Source organism: Corvus kubaryi, unplaced genomic scaffold (assembly GCF_017639235.1).
Source record: "Corvus kubaryi isolate FWS band 111438036 unplaced genomic scaffold, C.kubaryi_AGA036_p1.0 37386, whole genome shotgun sequence".
Taxonomy (NCBI): domain Eukaryota; kingdom Metazoa; phylum Chordata; class Aves; order Passeriformes; family Corvidae; genus Corvus; species Corvus kubaryi.
The window spans coordinates 144,217-163,871 of record NW_024581128.1 but is presented as its reverse complement, the minus strand read 5'-3'; the positions used below and the strand labels follow the sequence as shown (position 1 = coordinate 163,871).

Below are 19,655 nucleotides of genomic sequence, written 5' to 3'. Positions count from 1 at the left end.
GGATGGGTTACATGCAGCCTTTGTGCCAGCTGAGAGACCCTCGGGGACACAAACACCTGAGCCTGGGAGGAGGGACTGAACCCACTGTGTTTGTGGTTGCTGTAGTTGCAGGCATTAGCCTCTGAGCTGAAGGCGGGTTTCACAGAAGCAATGCAGGAGCTGTCACGGATCCAGCATGGAGAGTATGCCCTGGAAGAGAAGGTCAAGAGCTGCCGCTGTGCCATGGAAGAGAAGGTGGCTGAGATGAAGAATTCCCTCAACACGTTCAAGGTAGGAGTGTGACCTGTGGGAAGGCTGCATACATTCCATGTGAGCTTGTGTGGCAGAGGGAAGCATTTCCCTGCCTCCATCAATACTTCCTGTTTGCAAAGAAAAGGAGCAGGCAATTGTTTTGGATACACCTGGGATACTTCCTTTGGCTTTGGGTCTCCCCTGACTGCTCCAGCCCGAAAGTAACCCATACTCTGGCCTATTGAGCCTTCTTGACTGGCCATGAGGCAGTGCTGGGAGCTAACCTGGGCACAAGCAGCCCTTGCTCTGGGCTGCACATGCCATGGGTTTATGGCCTGTTCAGGGGCTACTGCTGGGCCACTGTCCTGCACCTCTCCTGGGTCAGGTCTCCTGCGTTTCCTGCAGGAACCAGAGCCACTGGGGAGCAGCAAATTAACACAAAACCCTAAAGCCTTTTGAAGTCGCATTTCCACATGGCTGGGAGGAAATGCTGCCTGGTTTGATCTGGCCCAAGAGGATAAAGACAAAGGGCTAGAGAGACAGCCTAGCAAGAAGGCTTGATGCACACTTTGGTCCAGCCAGCGTCTCCATGCAGAAACTGGATGACTGCCTGTGACGAGGCAGGCAGAGGAACTCTTTTATTGTTTTTATTGCAAACTTTCCCCATGGGGTTTTGCTGAGTCAATAATACCTTGTGAAGTTAAAGAGGGCTGCTTACTGGAAAAGCCCATTACTAACCCTGTGACAGGGAGACAGATGGCACCAGGCAAAAGGAGCCCCTGGTGCCAGATGAGCAAGGGAGACAAACAGGGTGAGGGCATCATGGAAGAGGTCTCAGAGCAACCAGACACAGGGTTATCCAGGATATTGTCGTAGGGGAAAAGAGATTTAAAATACAGATGCAAAGAATTATGCAAGCAACAGAAGGGGCAAAGGCTGCTCTTCCTCTGCCCCATGCCCATGTTGGCTATTCAAATGCTGAGCTCCCAGTGAAGCCACCTCCTTGCTTGGGGGAAATCCCTTGGTTTACATGAAACTCTTGAGTATTTCTCCTCAACCCTGCTGCTCACGTTTATGAAACCTGCAGGAACTTCATGCATCAGAGCTCTACATCTGAGTAAGGCTTGTCTGAAAGTGCCTGAGGGAGGATGGACAGGGAGGATATGGAGGGCCTCATTTCCTTAGGAAACCAGGCTAAAAGGGCAGATCCAAGGCCTGATTGGCAAAATCTTATGCATGTGAGTGCTCACACTGGGATCTGAACCAAGTGCAACATGTGAATACACATGCTGGAAAACTGCAGAGGGAAATGTGATCCCTAAGGTCCACCTCCAAATGCCATTAAGGGCAGGAGTCCTCCCAGTGCTTTCAGCTGGTAGTGGATGAAGCTCTGAGTCTCTGATCTCCCATCAGTGCCTTGAGCATGTGGCACCACGCTGGCTCGGGTGAGTTGCCTGTAGAATTAAGGATCACCATGGCATGCCATGTTGTGCATGGCACATGTGACACATCCTGGACTTGCAAAGGAAGAGTGTCTGATCACAGAGCCACTCCCCAGAGCACCCTGAAGCTACCTTTAGTGCACACCAGCCAGCATTCAGAGCTGTGCCACGAAAGCCTGATGGGCACCCTGGGAATGCTGTGCTTTTGCCTGTTTCTCAGGAGGAGCTCAGCGATGCAAAGTCAATGATTGAAGAAATCAGTGCCAAGCAGGAGGAAATGCAACAGAAAATTGAGCAGCTGCAGCAAGAGAAGCGCCGGGAATCACGGAAGATGAAAGCTAAGTAAGGGCCCAAACTCCAAGGTGCTGAAAATGCTAATTAGCAGTGGTGTCCATTTTGTTCATTTCTGTATAGCATAATTTCTTAACTGTTCTCCTGGCTGGACATGTGTATCAACCCTGATTATGACCAGAAATGCTTCAGTTCACCCTGGGCTTTTAGACACACACCCCACAGAGCAAAGACAGAAGAAAAATGCTAGCACCTCAGTGTGATTCCAACAACAAAACAGCCCCCAGCAGCTCCCTGGAAAACCAGGGCCTGGTGGAACACACAGACCCACTAAAAGCATGTTGGGGAAGTAACACTGTTGAAAGTCAGAAGCCCCCACCATTCAGACAACAGCACTGCAATGTCCCCTTCCTTGCTTGCAGGACTCAGTGGGCTCCTGATGGTGCAGTCATGCTCTGTTTTCCTGTCACCAGCCTGTTCTTCTTTGAGCAGAGCCAGAGAATGTTTGCACACTGCTGGGCCACACTGATGCTGTGATGAAGCAGATGGTTGTCTAGCTTGGTCCTAATTAGCCTCCTTCTGAAAACAGAGTTTTGCTCATGAATCTATACAGCTGCCTTGATGCAAACACTTTGCAAATCTAGGCTAGCCCCTCAGCTAATTAAGCTATTTAATTAGATGAAACATGCTCTGCAAAAGAATTGATCTGAAATAACCTTCTCCTATAGCCAGTGGAAGTTATTTCCAGAACATTGTTCATGAACTGCCAATTCCATCAAAGTCTCTGCTAGAGTTGTCCTATTTCTGACAGTATTGGCCACAAATGTAGTGTAGGAGCTTCAACTGTAGCATTCAGACTTCCCAACCACCTCCTTCTTTGTGCTTGTACAGAAGAGCACAGAAGGATGATCACGGGTCACAGACAGTGCCAACACCTCTCCAGGGCAGCCCATTTCGATCCATCAACCTCCCAGAACCTGTGCTGATGAGTGAAGATTTTACGAGTCTTTTACACAACGTGACTTACGAAAAAGGTAGGAAACAGAACAGGCAAATGCAGTGCCTTCCTCCCTCAGGAAAAAAAGTCAGGAAAAGCTCACTAGGGCGACTTGGGTTTGGGAAGTATCTGCTTTGCAAACATTGTGTCAACAGCCATTTCTTGCCTCCTCCAAGGAGAGGGATGCAGGCTGGATCTTCGTTCTTGTAGTGCCACTGGCACAGATACAGAACCAAATGGGGGCTCTTGATAAAAGTCCTGGGTTTGTTTCTGTGTGAGGGAGTGGGGCACAGGAAGGAGGAACACACCTTGATGAGGAAAACACTTGAAAGTTGGAATCAAAGAAAAGGTGATGGACCAGAGCCTTTCATTCTATAACTAAGTTTGGGGGTCTAAGCTGGTCTGTCACTCTCTTGCTGTTCAGATAGGAAGATATTAAAAATATATTCATTTTAAATGTCAGCAAAGGCAGAGATCAGATTTCCTAGCAAAACTGTGAAAGACTGGAGGATTTAACCCTACTGACAGGGCTTGGCAGGAAGCAGCCTGCTCTACAGTTGTCTTCTCCTGTTAAAGTTCCCTTTGTTTTTCAACAGTGTCTGACACCAGGATCATGCCCATGGGAGAAGGAGGTGTGAAAGTCATAGCAGGCCCAGGTAAGAAAATATCAAACATCACAAGACAGGACAACGATTCAAAGAGAGTGCTTGCTTTACTGCACTGAAAAAATGCTTTCAGGGAAGGCATTTCACAGGGATGTCTTTCAGTCTGTCATGTATCTCCATTTTCATACTTCAGTTGAGATGTGAGGGCAAACCTGTGTCCCTGAAGTGTCCTTGATGGTCAATGCCAAGGATTTGGCAGAGAAAGCCTTTCTGCTTTGCTTTCTCAGATTCTAAGTGCTTTTGCAGAAAGGAAGAATTGATGCTTCCTGATGTGACAAAGAATAGCGAGAGCACCATTTTTCCCCCTTGGGAAGAGATGGTCTTTCTTCTTCTCTAACCTATGTCTAACTTTGGATCTTATTTGGCCTGAAAATAAATGCTGGAAGAGTGCAAACCTTGTTCTGCTGAAGAGCTCACCAACTACCCTTCCTTTGTAAATTAACTCTACAAGGCTACAGCCCTTGTGAAGCACAAGGAATACTCCAAATCCACCTTCCAGTGCTTCAAATGGATGGAAACACAGCTTAACTGCCTGCTGCAGCATAATCAGTCAGCTGAGATGTCAGAGTCCATAGACCTGTTTGTCATTGCAGGAGCAGGCATAGAGACAGATGACAGCCTCAAGCCTCCCCTGGCAACAGAGGGGCAGTCAAAAATGCATTTGCCATCAACAGTATGGAAGCAGCCCAAGGACACCAAGGACTGGGGAGATGAGTACATTTCCAAAGAGCAACCGGAGAGAGGGAAAGACATGGGCCAGAGCAGATACAGCTCAGCAGACAACATAATATGTGAACCCTCTTTGGCTGGTAAGGAGTAGAAAACTCTGGCTAGAGAGGCTCAAAGCTGTATCCATGCCTGGTGTGAGCTGGCTGGTGCTCAGCATCCATGGAGGGAGACACAGACCAGTTTCTCCTGCTAGAGGGGAATCTCTCAGGGCCTCACACTCCAAGACCTCTGGCCTTTGTATTTGTTGGGCTGTGTGACTGACAGGACCACTCTGTACCCAGCCCTTCTCCTTCTCAAGACCTGTCAGGTTCAGAGTACTGAAGGGATTGCAGCAGTGTAGTTACTTAAGTGGGTGAAAAATACAACTTCTCATTCTGCAGGGATTCTTCAGGATGGGAAACCCTGATATGAGTTGTTTTGCCTTTTACTGCTTGTTTTGTTATTCTTAGAAAAATTCAGTATTCATAGGAAAAACACATTTGCTTTAGAGCTTTCTTAGCAAACTGTGGCTCTAGTCATGTCTGGGGCATGCTCTAGGATCAGGATGGGGTTTTACATTTTGGGGAAAGAAGACACAAAAAGATGAGACATTGATATCACTGTTAAACAAGTTTCTCCTTTCATGGTTCACTGTCAGTTCACCAGTCTAACATGCAGCTGTCCCTGAGGTCAGTATTTTCTTATTTTTAAACTTAACCATTATCTTCTGGAAGCCAAAAGGCAGAACATCGCTTTGGAGCTGCTGGAGTCAGAAAGGAAGTATGTCATCAACCTGTCCCTAATCCTGAAGATCAAGGCCACACTGCAAGGGCCAGATGTGAAAAGAAGCACCAAAGAGAGAAGGTATTTGATGTGCTCTCTGTCTTTTGGGGAGTTTTCTTCAGTCAATATTATTTCTGCATTATCTCCTCACACACTTTTCTTTCATCCACACAGAGATCTTTGAACACTTGGTTTATTTCTAGTTGAAAACTGGAGGCACTGGAAGGTTTTTGCAGTCATTAAAGACTTTCCTGCCTGTCCCTTGCATCTTGTCCACCATCTTCATTCTGATTCTGGGTGAAATCAATGTGAAGTGGCAGAAAGGCAGTAGCACATTTTGACCAGCTCTGCATCAGTGGATTGTCTCCTGAAAGGGCCTGACAAATGGGACAACACAGAAAGCTGGGGAGCTCTCCTCCAGGCTCTCAGTGGGATGGTTCAGGACCATGGTCCTGCATAATCAGCCACAGTAGCACTGCCTGGGGCTTTTTAGTGCTGCTAATTCTGCTCAGCTACTCAATGCATTGCAAAGCCAGCCTAAGAAGCCTTCAAAACACTTTATTAATAGCCAGCTGGAGAGGATACTTGCAGCCAAAAAGACCCCCCGATGCAGCCAGTGCTCCAGCCACAGGAGTTAATAATACATGTGCAAGGCTGTGCTGACCACACAGGAATGCCCACCTAGCAGTATTCACTTGTTAGGGATGAGGTTTTGCTCTGTATAACCAGTCTGATCTGGTCTCCCTTCAGTTTTTTCCCCAACTCTTTGCGGTTCCTGGTCCAGCAGCACGTGGATTTACTGCACGCTCTCCAGGAGCGAGTCCTGAGCTGGCCACGACAAGGGATCCTAGGAGACATCTTCCTGAAGCTGACAAATGATGAGGTATGTTAAAGACCTCTCCAGAATCTTCTGTCATGATTCATGATGTTTTGTTGAGGCATAGGTGGGCCAAAACACCTTGCAAGAGAGGGGTTGGGCTGTGCAGCTGTGGCCTGAAGGGTAAGGCCTTCCAGCAAGCCCTCTTGGAGCACAGTCCTGGGGCATGGCAGTCCCTTTGTTGTTCACGGACTCCACATGCCAGACCCATCTGTGGGCAGGCAGCCTCATAGCACAGCTCTATAACCAGTACATGAGACCCAGACCTGCTTGCAGGAGCCACACCTGAGCCTTGACAGCTTGAATGGCTGTATTTCCAGTGAGGGTGTGAAAAGAGAGTGTTTCTGATGCTCCCCTGCCCCAATACACCTTGTTCACAGTTCTGATAAGCAGGTGGGCAGGCCTCTTATCACACATGGTGTGTTGCACCCACTTCTGTTGCCCTGGTGAGCAGCAAGGATGTGTAAAAACTCATCTGACACTTTATAAATTTTAAGTCTTACACAAGAAAAGCTTCTTGCTGCCCAGCCTCTCTACCCCTCCCCACCTGCTGTAAAGCTTTATACACTCTGCTCAACAGCAGAACACATTCTGTAAAACAGACTTTCCTGAGAAGTTCCAAGCCCAGAAGGAGTCACACAGCACACACTGCTGCTCTGGTGACCTTCCAGCAGCGACGGTGGGGAATCAGCAGTTTGGCTGACTCTGTGACCAAAAATCCCTGTTAAGTTTCTTGGCTCTTTTCTCTTTCCCTTTCTTAAGAATAATTTTCTGGACTACTACGTTGCTTACCTGAGGGACCTGCCAGAATGCATCTCTCTGATCCACGTGGTGATCCTGAAGGAGGTAAACTTCCTGCCTGCTTCCCAGGCATGTAATGGCAACATGCAAGCCTGGATCTCTTCCTCTTATGCCTGCCCATGATAGGACTCTCCTGCCAATCCACTTGTTCTGTTGCCAAACGCCAGTTTCCTGGAGGTTGCCGTGGCTGACAGGCACTTACAAAAAGCAGCTTTAACACCTTCCTCACTGTTTGAAACCAAAGCTGTTTTTCTGCTGTGCCATGAAACAACATCTCAGATTAAACCTCCCAAAAGCTTACCTATGCACATGCTATCCAGACTTTTTCCTGGCACTGTCTCCTGGAAAATGGAGGAGTCATCCAAACAGAGATCGAGTGAGGCTGTAAGTCCTTTATAGAGAAGAGTCTTCACTTTCAGCTTCAGGCATTTGGTCTCACACCCTTGATTCTGGGTTTAAACTAGGAAAGTTAAATATAAAGGTAGTTTAAAGTGCAATAACCAGGCCACATTTGCTTGCTTCCAAGATTTTTTAATTTAGAAGTCAATCTCATTTTGTTCAGTTCATCTGAGCCTACACTAAGAACTTCATTCTGAACAACAGCATCTTCTTGGGGTTTCACTGAAACTTAACTAGTGCACTTTCAACACACTTAACCTACTTAATTAGGCTGAGTGTCCCTAGTAGATAATCCCCAACCTAAATGCCTGGTGTGCCCCTGTGAACTGTTGTAACTCCTTACAGCATAGCTACTCATTAAAGCACGGAACTACCTGGAAGCAGATGTGTTTTATGGGTGGAAAAGACTCTTAAGTCGCTTTCTCTATTTCAGGTAGAAGAAGAAATCAAGTCTGATCTCTACATTCTGTTCTTTCATATAGTCCAGCGAATCCCTGAATACCTTATTCATCTACAGGTAGGGCCCCAGGATGGAAACTGTCTTGTTGAACTCTTATCACATCAGGCGACTTTTAACTCAGAGTTGGTATTTGGGCCTGTACAGGTACAGGGCTTCTGGCAAACCCAGTGGGTTCTTTGAAGAACAAAAAACTTTGAAAGGGAAAGCCAGATAACAATAGCTTAAGTTTCCTCTTTTTCACATGAGGCTTGCTTATATTTGCCAGTTTCTCCATTTGACCTGACAGAAACAGCTTTTGTCTCCTGGGAAGCCAAAGGCTCTGCTGCCTGCTGCTCTGGGAAAACAGGAGGCCAGAGATGTGATACACCTGAGAGGGCTCCTAGGGCCCAACAACCTGCCCTACAGAGAGGTGGCTGATAAAAAGAGTTCTGGTTCACAGAAGGCTTATCTGAATCGTAGTGAAACATTTCAGACAAGGCAAATACACAGAAAGCAAGCCCTATAAAATCAAAACATTGGTTTATTCATCCAAAGCTAAACTCAACCAGTGCATCACCCACACATCCCATGATTACATTTACAGTGGTTCCTTGTGCATTTGCACTGGACTAGTGGGAGGCAGGCCCCATCCAAGTCCCTCAGAAACTCATGCTGCCTAGAAAAGCTGCCCCAGGGCAGTGCCATGAGCACTCCAGAGCCCTAATCCATGGTTCCAATAGTGCCTTCTCCCCAGAAAGGGTCAGGACAGCCTCCAAACAGCCTGCTCTCCTCTGTGCCTCAGAATGTCCTGAAGTTCACGGAGCAAGAGCACCCTGACTATTACCTGCTGCTGGTGTGTGTGCAGCGCCTCCGGGTTTTCATCTCCCACTATAGCCTCCTCTTCCAATGCAACGAAGACCTGCTGATACAGAAGAGGAAAAAGCTGAAGAAGTAAGCACAACATCAGCTCATTCTGTCACCAGGGAAGGGAGGTGTGGGGGAAGCCTGGCAAACACGGGGTTTGGGTCCAGGCAAGATCAACAGGCATATTGCTCTGTTGAAATAAAGCCCTTTGCATCTGAATGCTGGAGAAGAACCACTGTTGGCATTTGCCCTCCAACTGAGGTCAGATTTGGGGTGGGTCCTTCTGCCTAACTCTGAGAGTGAAAGAAAGATCACTTCTAAATCCTTCTAAACATAGCAGCTGCATGTTTCATGTGGCTTGATTCTTTAAGCTGGTGGCAAAGTCACTCCCCAGTGGGAAAACAGACAGGGATTTAGCTCTGGCAGCTCCAGGCCCTGGTGAAGCTGAGGACTGTTTCCCTTATGGGCTGAGACTCCAAAAGAATGGTCTTATCATATTTTACTGGGGAAGGAGGTGGGAGAAACAAAAGCCTCCCATAACCTGTTTGAGATGAACTGTGACAGAAATTACCCTGAATGTAGATTCTCAAGTTGCAGTTCAGAACAATTCCTTCAAATCAAGGCTTGTTACTAACATCAGAATCTGGTTGCCTTTGCTCCTTGTGATGACTTACCTGGGGTGTAGGACAAGATCAAATTTCAAGGGAAGCTTCCGAGTATGGAGGGTGGTGAAGGGCTGGAGCAGACTGCTGGGGAGGGACTGCTATGGGGAGAGGCATTAAGAACACCACAGAAAGCAGGATGCCCTGCTGAATGGAACAGACTAGGTGGAACAGGCTCTTCCTTGGGGTGGGCAGAGGTGAACGGGAATATTAAGGTCCCTCCCAGTCCTGTTTTCTGTGATTCTACACGCTCGTGCTCATTCCCTGCCTTATTTCTTAGCCCGACGATGGATTTCTCCTCCCTCAGGTCGTCCCTGGTGAAGCTGTACAAAGGTCTCACCTCCCAGTGTACAAGCCAGGAGGTTTCTCCAACACCCAGTGCAGCATCCATGCGGGACAGTGGGATCCACACTGAAGAGGCCATACAGTCATTCCCAGCAGCACCTTCCTCTGGCACAACCACCCCGTAAGCCTGTTGTCCTCATGGGCAGCTTTCAAAGTAGGCTGAATACTCTCTCCTCACACACACCATGCCAGTGACACCAGGCAGCTACAGGCTGTCATTTCCAAAACCATTCCCTGTATATGGATAGAGAGATGAAGGGCTGGCTCCATCCTGCTATCCCCTACAATGTGGTTTACCAGGAGGAAATGTTTCAGAGCTCTACCCAGGGCTGCCTTAATGGTATGTTAGGGAGGACATGCATTTGTTTAGGCCTGACAGTGGTGTGCACAGTAACACTCTGCATTATTCACTGTCAACATTACAAGAGCTGGGAAACAGGACCAAGGTCTCAGAGTAGGGAAAAAAAAAAAACTTTTCCACACAGCACATAATTGAGTGATGTGATTCACTATCACTAGACACAAGTACAAAATGGGTTCAAAACCACACAAGACTAATTCAAGACAGGCAGGGCTACTGGTAGCACCTGGCAATCTTCACAGAATCGCAAAATATACTGAGTTGGAAAGGATCCACAAGGATCATCGAGTCCAACTCCTGGCCCTGCACAGGGCCATCCTCAAGGGTCACACCATGTGCCTGAGAGCATTGTCTGAACACCTCTTCAGCCCTGTCAGGCTTGGTGCTGTGACCACTGCCCTGGGGAGCCTGTTCCAGTGCCCAAGCACCCTCTGGGTGAAGAACCTTTTCCTGATATCCAACCTCAGCCTCCCCTGACACAATTCCAGCCATTCCCTCGGGTCCTGTCACTGGTCACCAGAGAGAAGAGATCAGTGCCTGCCCCTCTGCTTTTACCTCATGAGGAAGCTGCAGACTGCGATGGGGTCTCCCCTCAGTCTCCTCCAGGATGAACAGACCAAGTGACCTCAGCCACTCCTTGTATGGTTCCCCCTTAGCCATTTCCAGCCTGACAGGTGCCAAATGAGATGATGATCAGAGAAGCACACTAGACTTAACTTTATTCTTATGCCAGCAGTTTGTGGCTATTGTGCTTTTTTATCTCATTTGATACTAACAAGAGTTTGGCTTCGTCATTCCCAGTCCCCCTCTGTTAGTAGTGTTACAGATCAGTCCTTGGCCTCCTTCTCCCCAGGCTGCCCAAGACAATCTCCCTCCTCTCACAGATAGGATGCTCCAGGCACACATCTTGGTAGCCTCAGCTGGCACCACCCCCACAACCACCCTGAACTGAAGACTCAGCTGGAACACAGGGAGGGTAGGAGCCCTCCAAGCACTCCTGACACATTCTGGGGACAAAGTCACCCTACCCAAAAGGTATCCACCTTATCCACCTGAAAAGACAACCAGACCACAGGAAAGTGAGGCATAGCTCCTACATTACAGAGAGAGACGAAAAGTTAAAATCCAAAATGCAGATGAACAGGAGAGAGATGGAGCAGTTGGCTTCTCATCTCAGTTTCTATTCATTTCATGCTGTAGAGTACCAAAGTCAGCCAAAGCTACTGGATAAGCAGTTCTGTCTTTCCAAGTTTGGTCCTCCTAACCAGCCAGGCAATTTCTGTAAGTGATACCTCTGTTACTGTTCTCCAAGGCAGGAGAATACCTTTTGGCCATAAAATGAACACAATAGGGCTGGGGGAGTGAAGGGGTGGGGGGGGGGACTTGTCATGCTGTCTCTGTCATCCTTTAGTATTCCACTTCCGTCTGTTGTTTTGTTTTGTTTTGTTTATTTTTAAGGCATTTGATGCCACAGATGAAGAAACCCCAGCCAACGGTGATGGAGAACATCCAGGCTGTAAAGCCCCCTGACTGGGACATGGAAAGCAGAAAACACGAGAGGCCAGAGAACATCCTTGCCTCCTCTCAGTTGACAGAGCAGGAACTCAAGGCCTTGACAGCCCCCTTGCAATCCATCCCTGAAATGGAGTACGAAGCGCCACCGGCTGACGCCGTGGGGAACACGGAGAGAGCCATCAGAACCTCTGTGGAGCTGCTGCAGGATGCAAGGAACTTTGCACCAAGCTACGAAGAGTTTGACTACCCTGGGGAGGTTTTCACCATGCCAGGCCCCTACGAAGATGACACCTTCCAAAACCTCGCTCTCTTTGAGAACTGCTCCCCAGCCTCTTCCGAGTCCAGCTTGGATATTTGCTTCCTTAGGCCTGTGAACTTCACCTCAGAACCCGAGAGGACAGACCATGCCTTGCAGCCACTGCCTAAGAGCTGCACTCCCGTGAGCAGCAGCACCTACAAGCGTGAGATGTTCCACAGCAAAGGGAAGCAGCTGAGCAGGTCCCTGAAGGAGCTGCCGCGGAGCGCGGAGGGCGTGAGCACCAGACTCTACAGCACACGGAGCAGCAGTGGGAGCCGTCTGCAGCAGAAGCAGGACAGGAATGTTCAGCCTCACTTGATCTCAGCTTCATCTCGAAGCTCCCAAAGGAGCTACTTCCCCCCACAGAGAGGAGCGGGTGAAAAACCGAGCTTTTTGGAAGTAAGGAGGCTTAAATAGGAGGAGAAAAAAAAAAGGCTCGTGGTGGTGCAGCAGCAGCAGGAGAAAGATCTGAGATACAGTTAGAGTAGAACACGCCAAAACAGCTTTCAAGCCCACACATTCCAAGTCCTCAGCTGCATGTACATGCCCAAGGGAGGGACAAGATAGCTCCTTTTCACACACATCTTCCCCAGGGACAAGCACAGGGTTGAGGTGCACAGCTGGCTTGAGACAAGGTAGCACACCCTTGAGACAAGGTAGCCTCTTGTTTGTCTCCACCTGTCACTGAGCTTCCCCCCCAGGTTCATGCTCTGAGCAGGTCACAAAGTTTACACAAAGCTGTTCAAAATTAGTGCTGTGGTTGGCACCCAGTTGAACAGGTGCCTTTCCACCTGCTGTGAGGAGTGCTGGGTAAGTCATGCCAGTATAAACCAGCATGACTTGGCCAAGCTCAGCCCATTTACACCAGCAAGGATCTGGTACAGAGGTTTTGTTTCACCTGTATTTGTTGCCTGGATTGTACAGACCCATGCCAAAGTCTGTGTGAGAACAGTCAGAGCCCATTAACTGCGTCTCTCAGATGGGACATGGCAAACAGCACTCTAACCCTTCAGGGACACCAGGTCCTGCAGGAGCAATGTTTCTATAGTTCACAGAGTCAACTTTGGGCTGTCACAGCCAAGGAGGTAGAGGCCAAGGGTGCTGTGAGATGCTCAGATAGGAGGCTGTAGATGCAGATGATGATGGGAGGTAGGTTCTGACAGCCTGACTGAAAAGGCAGCAAGGAAACTTCAAAAGAGAAGAAAGTAAAAGGCCTAGTGAGTAAAGGAGGTGGTGGATGGCTGAACAGGGGAGATGAGGCAGAGGGAGAAGAGTCAACAGCCACCCCAGAGGTGGAACACAGCCACCCCAGAGAAAGGGGCCTGTGAGCTCTTTGGCACTCACCTGCACAGAGCTATGGCCCACAGCAGGGTGCAGATGTGGAGCTTGTCCAGAAATGCAGGACATGTTCTCCCCCACGGAGCAAAGGACATCACCATGGCAGTGGTGGGCAGAATTGGAGAAAAGGGTCTTGTCCAGAGTCTGGCTGAGAGGAGCTTGGCACTCTCCTGAAAGAGGGAAAGATCTTTTAGTGGCACATTTACCACAAGGTGTGTGTGCCAATGAAGCCTTCTGCCCCACAGATATGAAACCATGCAGCAGCAGAGCCAGCAGAAGTCTTTCACACCTTATCACAGCTCAAGAAGCCTGATGCCTCCCTGCCCTAGGGGAGAAAGGAGAGGGTGGGAAGTTCTTCCAACTGCCCAAGCTGCCTTGCTCCCTCAGTGGCAAAAGAAGCTAGTGAGCTTCCCCTAAACAAAAAGTTTAGCAAGAAAGGCTCCAGTTCCCTCTAACAATGCTTATCCTCCTACTCCTCTGTCACTGCCTCAGCCTTAGAGCCAGCAACAAGCTCTCTGCAGAGGTACCAGTGTTGTTTCCCAGCCTTGTCAGCACCTCCTCACCCACCAGGTCCCTCCTAGCACAGAGAGAGAAATAGAGAGAAGGGAACAAGAATGTGAGGTTGCAAATGCTGGTTAAATTGTCTTTTCCCTTTTAGGAGCTCCATGCAGAAGACAACACCAGGTTCTGCCAGAAGGATGACAATGAGCAAACATCCTTCAGCGACCACAACCCGCGGCACGAGCCCAAGGGGGGGTTCCGGAGCTCCTTCCGCAAGCTCTTCAAAAAGAAATAAGCAGCCCCAAGAAAGGCAGGCCACAGCCAAAGCACAGCAGTGCTTCCCCAGGTCCCCGAGGGTGGAGACAGACAGCAAGGCCCCAGGATCCCCCTCACTAACACAGAGGGTGGAGGGTGGGGGAGAGGAGACTCACAACTGCCTTACAAATGCATCCTGCTCTTTCTAGCACAGGGCAGGGCCAGGCCTTGGGTTGCAGTGGAGCTCAACCAGCAGGTCCAATAAGCACAGGAACTTGCTAGCTTTCATTCCTATCTGACTGAACTTCCCTCAGTTTTGGAAAGCTTTGGCCGAATCCCACTATCTTCTCCTCCCCCTCATCCCCCAAAACTGCTTGATTTGCCATACATCTTTGCTCTTCTAAACTCAAGGCAGGTCTTATTTGGGCTCACCCACAATAGAAGGGTTACCTTTGCAGCCCTGGCATCCTGGCCAGAAGTCTAAAATTCCCTTCTTTCCTCTACTTTCCAAAAAACCACCATCAAAGATGTCTACCGGGAGGCCACCTCGCATTACCCAGGTGGTTTGAGAAGGTCGAAGAAGCATCAGCTGAAGCACCTGCACTGCTTAATCAGCGACATCCTTTCTTTTGGACTTCTCTCACTCCCTGAAATCCTATTTCACCTTTTATGTGAATGCTGTTTCCTGAATTGCCTGCTGCTGTAGGAATCACTGCTTCTGCTCTCAGAATCACCTTTGTCTCCAGGCAGGTGATGCAGGCTGGGCCCAGGGCCTGCCACAAGAGACAGACGCTTCTCAACCTTATTCCCAGTGTGGATCAATGCAGACACTGGTAGTGCCCAAGAGTGTCCTGATTCCTGGTCTGTAACACACCTGGAATACACTTTGCCAGCTGTTTGGCCTGACACCCTCACAAGCCCCATCACGTGCATGGTTCCATTGGAATGGTTCTTCCAGCTGAAAATTGAGGCACCAGCACAGGAAAGTTGATGGTGCACCATGTTCACAGCCCTCCTTCTTGTGCAAGCACAGATCAAGGAGGCCACAAACAGGCCACCCCTCCTGGACATGACAAACCCTCAGTAACTCTGATCTCTGCAGAAGACTGAGAGAAGCTCTGCTGTGACACCCATGTCACACACCAGCTGCAAGAGCACCACTGGCACAGTGGTGTGACCAGTGCAGTACTGGTGAGCTCTGGTGTTACCTGAAGCTGGGATGTTCTGAGGGCAGTTTCAAGAGCAACTCTGGTTTTATCACCTCGTTTTGACAAGCCTGGGACACTGGTCTGTCTGAAGGACAGCTTCACCTTAAGAAGTTGTGAACTGTCTCCATGGGGCCAACAGCAATGCCTTGGGGGAAATACTGTGAGACTGGGGGCTTGGAACTCCCCGCATCAGTGCAAGGGTGGCTGAATTTGGGGCCAAGAGAAGAGCACCCACCACGCTGCATGGCTCTCCTGGCCATGGCAGCAGGACAGGGGAGGCCCAGAACAGGTGTCTTTGGATGCAGTGGCCAGTCTCACTGCAGATACAGGGCCCAGAGCTCTCCAGTGTCGACTGACCTGCATCTACCGCCTGCTTTTCCTCTGCTGGAGGGAAAAAGGTGTGTGTGAAAAGGGCTATCCATACAGACAAAACCCCTTCTTTAGTGCAATCAAGGTTTTCCCAACATTTCAAGAATGTGACCAAGCAAAACCACAGATTAAAATGTTTTAGTTGGTGCCTCTCCCATAGATTTTAATGAAACAAAAATTCACTTCTCCTCCTTACAAAAAGGAAAGAAGTATCATACTTTCCTCCCCTAGATTTTGGAAACTACTCTGGGGAGATTTTTTTTAATGTAAGGCTTCTAATGGCAAAAACCCCAAACCCCTTCCATCTCCTTCCCTTTCCCTCACATCCTCATAAAAGTAAAAATTCCCTGGCCCTTTCCAGTCAGGACTGCCCCATGCCGACCAGCCACTGAATCACAAGACAATTCCTAGGACTTGGCAGCTTTTAGTCAGATTGCGCAGGGCCAGGATAGAAATTATGTAGGAAGAGCCAGATCCTTGTAACTGAAGCATCAGCAAAACCTGTTTGTTCTGCCCAGGAATCAGCCACCGACAGAAATATTTGTTTGTCCTTGGAACCAGAGTTGTATCATTATGGACAAGCGTCCACTGTAATGCACTGATGCTGTCAAGGGCTCTGATGCTTGTGGTTTTGGTCTCATGTATGTAATGACACTTTTATCCTTCATAGAACAAACCTGCTTTTCATATTTGCCAGGCAGATGCCAGGACAGAAACAGGACAAAGGAAAATAAACCTACCTGCTAACATCTCCGGGGTGAGGAAATCCTTCCAAAGTGGCAGACCCTTGCTTGTAAAATGCATGTGGATTTCAGCTGCTATTTAATGATTTAAGGCACAGTCAGAACTGATGGTTATTTTTCGATTCTGAGTTCTTACTTTCAGGCCTATACTTATCACTTGAGATGTCCTTGTACCTGCTCAGAATCTGCAAATGTAAATAATATGAATGAATGATGCTCAGCACCACACACACATAACCTGTTCCAGGATCCATTTCAAATCCATCTTTAATGTACATGTGTACTCTGGATTATTTTTCTTCCTGTGCCAAATAAATGCTGCCTTTAAATAACGCTGTTGCCTCTTGCACTGAATCAGCCAGAAGGCTGCATCCATTAAAAGAAGAAACAGGTGCTGCTCTGGTCCCTTTCTGAGGCAACATTACTTACACAATCCTGTATCCCTACAAGTCCAGCCATGCAAGGAGACTGCTCCCTACACAAGGTTCTAAGACTCTTACTCAGAACTCAGCTGAGTCACTCTCCAGGCTTCTGGTCAAGATCCTGTTGTTGGTGTAGCTCACTGTGACAGATCTTCATCTCCTCAGACTCTTCTAGACCACACCTCTCCACAGCTACACTCCCTGTTTAAGTCAGCCATCCCAGACTCAAAACAAAAAAAGCTTATTCCGAAATAGATTCAACAAACTTGTTCAAAGCAATTCCAACAACACGTGCCCTTGATCACCTACCTTTGTTTATCTCCTTTTTAAAAATACTACAGATGTTCTGCATATCTGGCAGCTAACTTGTCATGCATCTGGCAAAAGGGATTTGATCTGATTTGATTTTTCCCTTTCAACTTCTCAGCCACCCAGTACAGGATTTCACATTTGCTGGCTAGAAAGTAAAAAAACCTCCAAACTTACTCTTTACTTTGTTTCCCTCATAATGCACTATTTTCCACTGAACACAAAAGGTAAATTTGCTCTCAGTGGACAGAAAAATGCATTTAAGGGTGGTTTGTTTTTTTAATGGAAAATAAGGAATGGAATTTACAAAGTAAGTTAAGAACACTTTTGTTTTTACACCTATAATGGGCCACAGGTTTCTCTCCCGAAGAAAGACTTCACCTGTGCATTGTCTGGGTTTAGAAATGACAATTCAACAATCTTTTCCATGAAGCACAGTAATCTACTGCATTCAACAGCAGTACCTCCAGTGATATCACTGGGAAAAATCTAATTTAAAATACACACAAAAGAAAAATAATTAAATATCCCACAATGTCACTCTAAAACTTGAAGGATCTAAATCCAGTGTACTAGCATGCTCTTACTGAGACAGACCTCTCCCTCCCTGATTTAAGAGAGGCATATTAGAGAAACAGGTTAGTCCACACTGGAAATGGCTTCTTGAGGATGGAGCACTCCAGTGCTTCCATGGTATCAACCCTGAAGGAGGATAACATTCTCCATTAGCAGACAAGTTTGTTATAGACAAATGTTGCAGGGGCTGTTGAATGCCATGACAGTAACGTGTCACCCTGAGGTCACCAGGCAGCACAACAGCGACTTCCCACACAGCAGCTGAAGAGAAACAAATGCTCAGCACCCTCAAAATCACCACAGAATCATGGAACAGTCTGGGTTGGAAAGGAACCTTTAAAGGCCATCTAGTCCAACCCCCTGCAATGAGCAGGGACGTCTCCACCTAGAGCTGGTCGCTCAGAGCTCTTCCAGCCTGACCTTGAATGTTGCCAGGGATGGGGCATCTTCCACCTCTGGGCAACCTGTTCCAGTGGTTCACCACACTCACTGTAAAAAACTTCTTCCTTATACCTTGTCTAAATCTACCCTCCTTTAGTTTAAAGCCATTACTCTGTCCAATTGCAAGAGGCCCTGCCTAAAAAGGTTCTTTCTTATAAACCTATGAAGTTCTGCTACATAACCCTGCCTACACAGTTTGCAGTGGTTTAGGCTGACTTTAGCCACACATCAGCTCTCTACACTAATACAGCAGCTCTCCAGGCCTCCACACAAGCATGTTTCATTGTCCAGGTCACATCATCACCCCAGGCCACACCAGACCAATCAGCGTCATTTTACCAAGGAGACAGAGAGCAGCATTAAAATGACGTAATTTTCTATGTGAAAAGTATTGTCACTAATGCAAATATGATCCAAAGAAGAAGCCATTCCAGATCAGAAATTATTAACACAAAGCTGTCCTGACACAAACCAGTGGCTTAGCAGTTGTATTCAACTCTTAAAAGCTACAGTTTTCTCAGTCCTTCCTGTTTGCAGCTGAGTTAACACCATGACTGGTGCACTGTGACTGACCCATGGGCTCCAAAGAATGTTTACTTCAGGTTCTTGCATGGTGACCATTGTCCCCTCTTGCCCAAGTATCTCACCAGGAAAGCACTTTTATCCTCAGCCACAAACAGGGAACAGCATTCCCCACTCCACAAAGGAAAGCAGAGACCTACTGACATTTCAGAAATCTGCTGATTAGCAGGAGCCATGTGAGGTCTCTCCTGACTGAGCAACCTGGCCACTGGGTGATTCCTCCTGCCTGCTCTGCCTTGGCTGCACAACAGCACAGACAAGAGGGTGCTGAAGAAGAAATACAGATCAGAAAGTCTCATTTTATGGAGTTTTCCTGCTAACCCACCGAGGAGCTAAGAATTTAGGTAACACTGCCAACAGTATGTTCATCATGGTGTTTTTATCCAAAGAACCCATAACCTAAACTACACCTCCTGTGGCTTGAGCTTTTACAAAGCTGCCATATAACATTCTCCTCTGAAGCCAAGGTTTTGAGAACTTCACTTTGTTTTTCTTTTGCCAGAGAAAATGTTTCAAAACAACATTGTTAAAGACATCAAAGAAGGAATACAACTGACAACTTCAAGATTTGACTGTGCTGAAAACTGCCATTCCTGTTGATGAAATGCTTTCCAAAATGAAATGACCACACTAAAGGGTCACAGGGCCCTGATCAACGGCATTGCTGAAAGCATTAAAAAAGGCGATTTCTGCCATTATTCAACCAACACCATCTTTAGGAGAGACAGCTTGCCAAGCTGCTGAAATGTGTTCTTCTTCCAAAGAGGAAATGTGAGGGAATTTTACTTGCCCCATGAGCCATATGAACTGAAGATGAGACACTTTATGCTTCATATACCTACTGCAGAGGAGATTAGGGAGCTCCTTTTCTTCAACAACTGTCATCCACCACTACTGTCCCAGTCTGGTCTGGAGTCGAAGAGCAGCATGCAGGGTTACAGATAAACCATGTCAGAATACTTACAACATACCTGTTTGTCATGTGTATTTTGGACAGAGAAAGCCACTGTAAAGATTAATATAAGTTTGACTTTTTCTAACATGTCTCATACGGGATGTGTGAAACATTTCACAGGGTATAATAATTCACTTTGGGAGTAACCCAGCTTCTCAAATATTACGGAATTATTATTTTGCAACATGCCAAAACCACCTCTTTAGTCTCTTATAACTAAAATACATACATTGAAGTGGGAAAAATATGTACCACAAGATGGGCTTTTATCCCCTTCA

General features: G+C 47.6%; 1 protein-coding gene across 7 annotated transcripts in view; it reads left to right on the top strand.

The window, feature by feature from the left end:
* The window catches only part of ARHGEF33 (Rho guanine nucleotide exchange factor 33), a 30,755-nt gene extending 14,657 nt beyond the window's left edge, over positions 1-16,098 (top strand). For 4 of the 7 annotated variants that reach the window (XM_042036754.1, XM_042036755.1, XM_042036751.1 and 1 more), the window contains 13 exons: positions 106-270; positions 1,894-2,015; positions 2,856-2,998; positions 3,558-3,617; positions 4,220-4,435; positions 5,069-5,198; positions 5,868-6,000; positions 6,757-6,840; positions 7,628-7,711; positions 8,436-8,584; positions 9,440-9,625; positions 11,324-12,077; positions 13,675-16,098. In XM_042036754.1, coding sequence (XP_041892688.1) covers positions 106-270; positions 1,894-2,015; positions 2,856-2,998; positions 3,558-3,617; positions 4,220-4,435; positions 5,069-5,198; positions 5,868-6,000; positions 6,757-6,840; positions 7,628-7,711; positions 8,436-8,584; positions 9,440-9,625; positions 11,324-12,077; positions 13,675-13,812 — 2,364 coding nt within the window. In that variant the 3' untranslated portion in view covers positions 13,813-16,098. Of the gene's footprint in view, positions 1-105; positions 271-1,893; positions 2,016-2,855; positions 2,999-3,557; positions 3,618-4,219; positions 4,436-5,068; positions 5,199-5,867; positions 6,001-6,756; positions 6,841-7,627; positions 7,712-8,435; positions 8,585-9,439; positions 9,626-11,323; positions 12,078-13,674 lie in introns of those variants that run through there. The other 3 variants (XM_042036752.1, XM_042036756.1, XM_042036757.1) reach the window with 3 other exon arrangements.
* Positions 16,099-19,655: the final 3,557 nt, after the last annotated feature.